The sequence below is a fragment of the Glycine max genome, chromosome 15 (genome assembly GCF_000004515.6).
Source record: "Glycine max cultivar Williams 82 chromosome 15, Glycine_max_v4.0, whole genome shotgun sequence".
Classification (NCBI taxonomy): Eukaryota; Viridiplantae; Streptophyta; class Magnoliopsida; order Fabales; family Fabaceae; genus Glycine; species Glycine max.
Window position 1 is genome coordinate 51,344,779 of NC_038251.2, and position 10,963 is coordinate 51,355,741.

Consider the following 10,963-nt stretch of genomic DNA (forward strand, 5'->3'; position numbering starts at 1 on the left):
TCTCTTGCACCCTAGAACTCTCCTATAAGCTAGTTATAAGTATTTGTAACATAAGATAAGTCTAAATAAGCGTTTGACAATCTCTTTCAAATGGAATCTCAAAAATTAACATTAGACATGATTTATACAATTTCAACTCAATATTACAATGATTGATAGTCATATTAATTATATTTGTTTGATTTTTAATTGTAATTGTTAATATATATTATTTTTATTGTTAAACTTATATATAATGGCATGGTAATTTAATTTAATTTTAATTTTAAATGTGTTATAAATTATAAATTATGATCTTTGTAAATGAAATTTAATTTTATACTATTGTAAGATTATGAATTTTATTTAAATATTATTAAACTTAAATATTATTCCATTTTTATTTGATATTATTTACTAGTTTAATTACCAGTTACATCCTTGAACTTTGAATAAGCATCAAATTACTTCATCCATTTTAGAAACTTTGATATGATGGGTTTCAGTTTAAAACATTTTTATATGATGAGATTTAGTTCAGTTATTTGAACATGTATGAGTTATTATAATTTTTTTTGTTATTGAAAAAAATATAAAAAATCAATATTTTTTTAACATTATATTAATTAATTTTACTTAATTTCTAATAAATCTCATTTAGCTTTTTAATTTAATATAATATTAATAACAAAGTTAGTTGTATAAAATTACTTTTTTAACCTTTTTTTGTGTAAGAAATCTTTAACAACACTCGTTATAAGATAGAGGAGTAAAAATTAATCAATTCTAAATCATTAAATATTACCTGGCATTTTTTTTTCGAAAATCAATACACAGGATTTAGCAAGACGAAAGTTTGTAAGAAATGGTCATGTTGACCCTTCTGTATTTATCTGTAAGGAAGGAGCTAGATTTGATTTTTTCTCGTTTGACTAAATGCAGAAATAAATAAATAAAAAAACAATAATAAATCTAATTTCGGCAGAAGCGAAAACGGAAAGGACGGTGGATGCAAATGGGTAGACAGAGAAAAAAAGAACCGTCTTTTTCAGCAGAAAGGAGTTCAACAACTTGAAGAACAAGTTGATTCACGCACTGCGATGTGAAACCAACATTACTGCGTGATACCCAGGAGAAAAAACAAGTGGGTTCGTTTCATTTTCCTCTCAAACCCCTTTTTCTGGATTCAAAATTTGGTCTTTATTGTGATCCCTTCTTGACTTGTAGCAGCATCTTTTCAGCTAAGAGCATTGGGTAAGGGAAAGTTTTGGTTTTTATCAGCGTTTTTGCTTCATTGGGTGGCTAGATTCAGTCTCATATTCTGTCTGTATTCTGTTTTGTTTGTGATTCTCTTTGTTGGTTTTGTCTGTTTTTGGTTTTGTTTGCCTCATTGTGAAGCTCAGCTATTGGTTGGTAGAACAGAACCCTAGATTGACTTTCCTGGGTTTGGGGATTGAGATGGAGTTGAAGGGGTTCTGATTGTGTTTCTGGTGGAGTCTAGATTGTGACCAAACTTGTTACATTTGAATGTGTTTTTTACTGTTGTTTATCGGTGTTTCATTTTTTTGGATTGGTGGTTATCTCTCTTACTTGATTTCTACTTGCAACTGTGTTTGAATATTAGCTGATTTACCCCTGAATGCCATCGATTAGTTAGTTTTGATGCTTATAAGATCGGCAAAAGCTTTAGACATTTTGTGGAATTCAACACCTAAAATTATGTTAGACTAGTTGAATGAAGAGCTAATAAGATGCCATTGTTATTTCCATTTCGTAATTTATTTGATAACTTACCAAGACAATTGCAAGTATTCACGATATCTGTGATGTGTAGTTATCCAAGTCATGCCCCAAAGACATAACGGTCCTTTAGCCATGGAAAGTCCATTACCGTTGTCCATTGAATAGACTATAGAGTATCTTTTCATGCTGCCAAATCCATCATTTGGTACCAAAGCTATTTACTGCATTAAAAGTTGTTAATGTTAACCTAGCAAAAGGTGTGGCCATTGTGGGTTTTTCTATAGTTATTCTTTTTGTAACTTAACATGTATTGTCATCTGTGGGCATGTCATATATTTGTTTCCATCTACAGGGACAATGTGACATCCTATTGAATGCTAATTTGTCGCTAGAACTTGTCTTGATTCCACTGTGTTTTACAGGGAGCTTGCATTGTATTTAATTTGCATTTTGGGAGCACAAGTACAACTGTTATTGATAGTTTTCAAGATTGCAGACACTTCAAATTTCTATGCAGCGACTAAAACTGCTCAGTTACTAAAAGTGTAGAGCTTCTTTTTGACTCAGATTTTTAATGTATTTTTCTATTATAAAGAAGAAAAAGATAGCGTGATGGAACAATCAAGATTCCAAAACACGGTTCTATACAATAACATGGAAGCTAGACACGACGAATACCACCAGCCTGGGTCACAGTCAGTGATGCAGGACCATCTGGATAGCACACATTCCAGTAGAAGACCAGCTGACCTCAATACATCAGAAGTTAAACCTGTACTTAATTACTCCATACAGACAGGTGAGGAATTTGCTCTTGAATTTATGAGAGATAGGGTGAATATCAGGAAGCCTGTATTATCAAATGTCAGCGATTCCAATTATACCCCAGGTTATATGGAACTGAAAGGCATTTTAGGCATCAGTCATGCAGGATCTGAAAGTGGATCTGATATTTCTATGCTCTCAATAGTTGACAAATATCCAAAAGAATTTGATAGAATGAATACATCATTACCTGGAGACAGAAGCAACTATGGGTCGATTCAATCAATGCCAAGAACTTCATTGAATCAGGACAATAGACAATTTGTGCCGGGGTATGGCTCTTTTGGAGTTTATGATAGATCCATGATGATGAAGTTTCTTTGCAGCTTTGGTGGTAGAATATTGCCACGACCATGTGATGGAAAGCTAAGGTATGTTGGAGGCCAAACACGTATTCTTCGAATAAGAAAGGACATATCTTGGCAGGAGCTCATGCAGAAAGCATTACAAATCTATAATCAGGTTCATGCAATCAAGTATCAGCTTCCTGGGGAAGATCTCGATGCTTTAGTATCTGTGTCATCTGATGAGGATTTGCAGAATATGATGGAGGAATGTAATCATCTATTAGATAGAGAAGGATCACAAAAGCTTAGGATGTTTTTATTCTCTATGAGTGATTTGGAGGATGCTCAGTTTGGTCTCAGCAGCATCGGCGATGATTCTGAGATCCAGTATGTTGCTGCTGTTAATGGCATGGACTTGGAATCAAGAAAAAACACAACCATGTTTGGTGTCAGTTTTTCTGCAAATGATATAAATGAATTGGACAGGCAAAGTATTGACAGGGAGACTAGTAGAGTTGGTGTAGAATCTATTGCACAGAGTGCTCCCCTGACTAACAATTTTGACTCATCATTGGCTACTCATTCTTCACCACCAGTGCTACCAACTTCCTCAAATTCTTATGATGCGTATCCACAGTTTTATGGTGATCAAATGATGCACCATGGGGAACCTAGTGATCAATATACTATTAATCATGGCCTTAATCCTTCTCATAAACCTGTTATTGGAGAGACTCCTATCATTATGCCTCCTCATATGCTTTTTAATCAACAAGGGATTTTGGGTGAAAGCCTTCAACCTCGTGGAATACAAGTACAAAATTCAGAAATACCAGGAACATTGGCAAACAATCTGGTTGATAGTTCAATTCAACAAGGAAGTGACCCTGGCAAAGTTTTAGTCTCAGAATTACCGTCAACAGCTCCTGCACAACTGCTTAATAATGGTTACATGAAAAATAATTTTCCTGAAGCATCAGTTGTTGTTACTGCACCAGAGGGGCATTCGTTGCATCCAACAAAGATGGACAAGCTCCAGGATTATGAAGTGACTTCTTCTACATCTAGCAGTGCATTTGGTGCTGCTTATGTTGATTCCCGCTCCAATGCAGCTGACTTGAGTTCGCTTCATCCTCCTCCTCTTCCTAAAAGAGTTTATTATTCGGAGAGAATTCCACGGGAACAATTAGAGTTGCTGAATCGGTCCTCAAAATCAGATGATACACACAGTTCTCAGTTTCATGTTTCAGATTTACTTTCTGACATCAACCCACCAGATTCAGTTACAGAATCTGGTGACAAGTTGCATGGTGGAAATCTGCCTAATCTATCTGAGGAATTAGGCATCGCGGAAAATCACTTGCATGCAGATGACTATGCTGTTGATAATGTGGCTGTCAATCATCAAATATACAAACAGCTGCCTGATGCAAGCAGTCAGATGAAATCAAAGCTAACTGAGCATGTGAATCCTGAGTTGAAGCAAGTATTATTGGACAATGGAGGATGCAAAGATTTGTTAAATAAGGATGATGCTGTTGGGTTGGAAACGGAAATTTATAGTAAAAATAACTATATCAAACCCCTGGTTGATGAGACAAAAGCCAGCAAACCAGACTTGCCTAATTTGCGCCAGGTTTCTTCTGATAAGCTCCTTGATGATCCAGCATCCAATCTTCCAGAAGTTGATTGGGGTGATACTTCTGTGAAGGAGTCTAATGAGGATATTAATGTTCAAGCCTTACCTGTTTCCATAAATGGGAATACAACTACAGAAGATTATTCTGAAGAATTTCCTTCAAATGTTGTTTCCAAACAAGTGCAAGCTGACATCCTTATTGATATTAATGATCGGTTCCCCCGTGAATTTTTCACTGATATGTTCTCTAAAGCAGTACTTGAAGAAGATCCCTCTAGTCTGCATCCATTAACCTCAGATGGAGTGGGCTTAAGTGTAAACATGGAAAATCGTGAACCTATACGATGGTCATATTTTCAAAAATTGGCTCAAGAAGGGATTGATAATGTGTCTCTTATGGACCAGGATCATCTTGGTTTTTCACCAGGAAAAGTGGTTGGAGATAATAGGGCTCAACATGTTACACCTTTAACAACTGATGAAGTTTCTCTGAACCATGCAGAGTCCCACCTTGATTTTGTTGAAGAAAATATAAGAGACTTGCATGGAAGGATTGGAGCAGAAACCACTGTTCTAAAGTCAAATTATGATCATTCCCAAGTGAATGACACTGAAAGTATGCAATTTGATGTTATGATGGAAAACATAAGAGCACAAGAGTCAGGATATGAGGTATGATTTTAACTATTTTTGGTTTTGGATTATGTATAAATATGTTTATTGGCTTACAGAAGTTCTTATCACTTAGGTTGGAAAGTTTGAAAAAATGAATAGCAATCTACCTCCTCCTGATCCTTCTTTTGCAGGAGAGTTTGATCCGAGTACCTTTCAGGTAAGATGCTTATTCTTGTGTGTGCAATATTCTCGTGTTTGCAATTGTGGGAGGTGTATTAAAGAGGATTTTGGTAAAAGAAATTCCTTACTTGTTACCTGATTTCTGTTAATGGATTGTTGTCTTGTGGATAAATGAATGCTACTAACAATAAGATTGAGAATGACATTCTAATGGTCTGGTTCTTTAATTATTCATTTACTTATTCAGGTTTGATTAAGTTGGGTTCAAAAGTTTAGGTTTGCACTTTACAGTAGATACGCTTGCATTTTAGTGATGAACATAACCTGATCATGTTAATCCATTCCTACCCTTCTGTTTCCATTTAAATCCTATCAGTGCCGATTATGTTGCGATATTAGTAATTAAAATCCCCTAATGCTTTTTGTTGTACTTTTAGAAGAATGAAACATAAAATTCCATACAGGTCAGAATTGCTCCCTCTTGTATTAAAATTAAAACTAAGGGTGTGCTTTACCAGACCAAAAGTTAATAAATGGAAATTAGGTTTGTATCTAGAGTAAATAGTGTAATTCTCTGTCTAGCGTCAACTACTGTTCGTTCTGTTTTCTTTGTAATTTCTAAAAGTTCTTTCTGGAAAACCTTGTTTTCTAAAATTACTTCAAAAGAAAACTTACTACACTCTACTAGAAATTTAAATTGTTCCTGTCATCAATGATATGAGTACAGAAACTGCACAAAATAGATGAGGCAGCTCTGATTATTAAATTTCATCAATTTCAACAGGAGGTAGCAGTGTGTGTCTGTGTGTTTCACCGGTGGAGTGTTTAGGGTGGTGCTGGGAAGTAGAAGTTATGAAAGTTATTGATAGCCTCTATGTAACTATTCAAATTCTTTATGAAGTGTTTCTTTATTCAAATTCTTTGGTGAAGTGTTTCTTTGACATGATCTCTAACATGTAGATTAGCAATGCATTTTATGAACAACTCAATCTCATTCTTGGTTGTGGTATGTGTCTTGGACATTTTTGCGTCCCTCATTTGACCTTTTGAAGTATATGCTTCTCCGATCATCTAGCTGTTTTTCACAAATATTCTTGCTTGAACACTGGCCTGAAAATCTTTAATTTCTTTCTTTATTCTAATGCACTGTTTAGGTCATAATGAATGACGATCTTGAAGAGCTGAAGGAACTGGGTTCTGGTACCTTTGGGACTGTGTATCATGGGAAATGGCGAGGAACAGATGTTGCCATTAAAAGAATAAAGAAAATCTGCTTCACTGGTCGATCATCTGAGCAAGAGAGACTGGTAAGTTATAATTTAATTTCTCTTGGATGGCACACTATCTCTTTTTATTATAAATTATTTCCTACCTTTTTATTCTTTCTTATTTTCCTTCCAACTAAATTTACTTGAAAGTGCTTCAATCAATTATTGATAGACTTTGAGGCATGTGAGACGATATTTGTTTCATTTCTCAGACTGTAGAATTCTGGCGGGAAGCAGAAATTCTTTCCAAGCTTCATCATCCAAATGTGGTGGCATTTTATGGTGTAGTGCAGGATGGACCAGGAGGAACGATGGCTACTGTTGCAGAGTACATGGTGGATGGTTCTCTTAGGCATGTATTACTTCGCAAGGATAGGTAATGCAACTAGAAAAAGTTTTTTGCATTTTTATTATTTAGTTTTATTAATCAATTACCTAAAATATTGGCATGTTTTGTTCATACCATTGTATTTAAAAACTAACCAGTAAAGGGCTGGTTTACTGCTGCCTCTTATTTGAAGTGAAATTCATGTTTTTATAACCATAACAACTCCTGTCTCGTATGAAATACATGATGATATATACACTTGTGTGTGTTTGGTGATGATGAATTTCTTTTTTTTACTGAAGGATCTAGATTCCATTGCAGGTATCTTGATCGTCGCAAGAGACTGATAATTGCAATGGATGCAGCTTTTGGAATGGAATATTTGCACTCAAAAAATATTGTACACTTTGACTTAAAATGTGACAATTTGTTGGTGAACTTGAAAGATCCTATGCGGCCTATATGCAAGGTATCTAAGCTGCAATTTTTCTCCAGTTTTCTATAAATTCAAAATGTTCTGCATTTAAAATAGAGGTTGAGTAGACTAAGAAATTTGTTTTTTCAGGTTGGGGATTTTGGCTTGTCCAAAATTAAACGAAATACCTTGGTTTCTGGTGGTGTGCGAGGGACACTTCCTTGGATGGCACCAGAGCTTCTGAATGGTAGCAGCAACAAGGTCTCAGAAAAGGTAGAATTTTTGTCTGAATGAAATACTTTTCCTATGATCCCTTGATAAAGAATTGAAATTTAACTAAGGAGCTGAGTTGTATTGATCTCTTTTCTTGATGTTAAAATAGCCTTAATCTAGCAAAAGTCTCTTTAACCAGTTCATATTACCCGGACAGTGGGACTACATTCTTCCTCTCACTTTTAAGCTTTAGTTATTCATAGCTTGCTATAGCAGCATTGCAGTGCGGAGCAGCTGTGGACTGCTACAAAATGTGAATAGTAGTGTGTGTCAAGTTGCAGCTGTAGTGGCCAAATCGCGGCCTTTAGCAGCACTAGAATGAGGAGTTTTAGAAAAACTATTTTTGCCCTCAAAACAGTGACATTTTTGGTGTTTTTTAGAGGCATAGTTGAAATTTCTCTCCCCCTTTCTAGAGCTTAAAAAAATCCTAATTGGATAGTTTCCCACACTTCTTTCTACTGTGCAACAGCCACAATGATCAAACACCCTCCCCTCTCTGGCAGCATTTCCGGTGGCTGCTACCCTCCATTCTTTTCTTGGTTCTGATCTATGAATCACCACTTTTCTGAATTGAGTATTTTTTTTTAACTTTTGAGCATTTATATGTATATAGTATAAGTTGTTTAATCTGTATAAAAAGTTTCAGAATAGTGGCCGTGTTGCTATGTGCTATCTTGCCTTCGCATTTTTGGTTGACTGCTTGCTATCCAAGACTGATAACTATGCCTTTGAATAGAAATTTAAGCAAATTTAGTTTCAACATTTTAAACGTACAAAATTTCCTGTTTATTTCTTTTTCTACTTTTGGAAATCTGTTCATAAGAGAATAATGGATGCTTTGAACTTTCACCTCGATAATTTTTGAAAGGAATATCCGAAAATTAAATAATTTCAGTTTACAATCCATATATATCACCTTGGTGCTTGGAATTATTGATTGCTGAAATTGAATTTTGATTTGTAGGTTGATGTGTTCTCCTTTGGCATAGTATTATGGGAGATTCTAACTGGTGAGGAGCCATATGCCAATATGCACTATGGTGCAATCATAGGTATGCTATTTTTCTTATGTAGTTTTTCATGTCTGTGCAACTACATTCTTGCTGCATCCTCCTGAAAATGGTTTCTACTTTTCATTGAATCAACAATATTAGGAAAGTTTCTTCTGTAGTTTAAACAGTGACCATACCAGATTTTGTGAAATTGGTAATCAAAGTTGAGAATTAAGGTGAGGTAGGTTAGGCTTTCAAAAGAACTAGCTTATATCAAATGAAAATGTGTAATGTTACAGGTTAAAGACGATGAAAACGAGAAATCCTGGTTTTAAACTTAGGACTCGGGGCATCACGCTAAAATGTGTTAGGCAACTACGTTTTCATATGTCTGGGATGGAACCAGTTTTTTTTTTTTTTTTTTTCAATTCAATCATAGAAGTATCCGAAAAATGGAATGTTAACTTCATTTCATTCTATTCCATTCATGATCAGGTATCCAAACATGGCCTTAAGATTGTTCTAAATTTCGCTGCCTCTCACTTGTTCTTGTTTTCTAATTTCTAATGTGTTTGCATTTGCATCTCACTGCCACATATAAATTAAAATTTTGATCCTCCTGTAATTTTAAACTCACCACATTTTATTCAAAGATCAAATAATGAATCATATAAATTATTTTGAAAATTAATTTAATATACATATTATTTCTATTCTAATTATATAAATCAATATAATTGCCTTAATTAATATGTAAATTATACAAATTATGTAAGTTTATTTTAACATGTAAATTATTTTTATTCTAATTATATAAATTAAAAAATTAATATTTATGTTTTTAGAAAACTTACATGTTAATATTTTCATTTTAACTATAAAAAAGTTATCTATTGAAGAAAATTACATTAATTAATATGTAAATTATTTTATGTAATTTACAAGAGCCATGTAAATTTATTTTTATATATAAATAATACAAATTCTTATTTTAATTATAAAAAATAATAAATTTTCAATTTCTTATATTATTTAAATGTTATTTTAATTTACTTAATTCGTATAACTTACATAAAATAATTTTATTAAATAATCTATATGTTAGTTTATGTAGTTTTTTTAAAATCATAATAAAATAAGAACAAATTTTTATATATAATAATATATTAATTTATATTATAATAAAATATTGTGATAAAAATAAATACATGTAAAATTAAATAATAAAAATATTTAAATATTATTTTTTTATATTTTAATTTATAAATTTTTATAATTCGAAAATAATTCATACATGTAAAATACTGTTTATAAAATTAACTAAAGAAAGCAAGATTTAGTTGCAAAAGGAAGCTTTTGTTGCTTTGGAAATGACACGCATATGCCAGTCTAAAAAGGGTATCCAAAAATACTATTATTGTACTCCACTAGTTACCTATTTATCATACTGGCTCCACTAACTAATTTCTTTCTGCCTATACAGGTGGCATTGTGAATAACACATTAAGGCCAACAATCCCAGATCATTGTGATTCTGAATGGAGAACACTGATGGAGCAGTGTTGGGCACCTAATCCTGCTGCTAGGCCATCCTTCACTGAAATAGCCAGTCGATTGCGCCTAATGTCTGCAGCAGCTAGCCAAACCAAAACACTGAAGCCAACTAAATGATTGAAACAGATCCTGACCCTCTTACACTAATGTTGGTATTCATGCTTTTTCTTGATAAAATTGAATACTGTTAAATTTATTCATTGAATGGTACTCCAAAGTTGTATTTTATTACCAGGGGCAGTGTTGTCTGGTACACTGTTATTTCTTTTTTTATGATTCAATGCTTGCCTGATTAACTTTTTGTTGTACCTTCAAATGCTTTAATAGAAATTCAAATGTCATTTTATTTTTTGTTTGGCTCCCTCAATTGTCTTTTTTATTTTTAATTTTTACATTCCTCTTCCATTACTCGTTCTTAAATCTTGGATTAGAAGCATTGGATTTACTATGGGCACATGTTAATGATCCCACATCGACTATTGACATGACCAAAGTATAGTATATAATTGGGGGACAATTTGACCTTACAAGAATTTTGGCCTTGAAAAAACAAGCTATCATTTGTTTTATGAACAATGAATATGCAATTTCAGAAATTGAACTTTCTTTTATATATTTTTCCTATCTTGAAGCAATAGCTCAATGATGATGTGTCGATGTCCAATTCACATTTTGGAGTTCAATGATACACAAAGCTAACTCAAATTGGACAATAAAATTAGCTTCATTTTGTTGTAGGCAGATTATTGCTAGAGTAATATTTACGTTTTATAATTTGGTTCAGCTTATGATCCATTTTAATTTGACCAAAACATATCCACATATGTCCCAGTCACCGGAAAAGTGAAATTATGATCTTAGACAA

General features: G+C 33.3%; 1 protein-coding gene across 2 annotated transcripts; it reads left to right on the top strand.

Annotated features, from left to right (window-relative positions):
- The first annotated feature begins 876 nt into the window (after nucleotides 1–876).
- Nucleotides 877–10,449, top strand: LOC100801946 (uncharacterized). Of its 2 annotated transcripts, none has more exons than XM_006598153.4 (9): nucleotides 877–1,233; nucleotides 2,145–5,145; nucleotides 5,222–5,305; nucleotides 6,423–6,575; nucleotides 6,749–6,912; nucleotides 7,186–7,333; nucleotides 7,430–7,552; nucleotides 8,517–8,604; nucleotides 10,028–10,449. In XM_006598153.4, the coding sequence occupies exons 2-9, from the start codon at nucleotides 2,335–2,337 to the stop codon at nucleotides 10,213–10,215; spliced, it is 3,759 nt and encodes a 1,252-aa protein (XP_006598216.1). In that variant the 5' UTR covers nucleotides 877–1,233; nucleotides 2,145–2,334; the 3' UTR covers nucleotides 10,216–10,449. The 2 variants fall into 2 exon arrangements, with proteins under 2 accessions (XP_006598216.1, XP_006598217.1); XM_006598154.4 differs by having other exon boundaries at nucleotides 877–1,127.
- The last annotated feature ends 514 nt before the right edge of the window (nucleotides 10,450–10,963 follow it).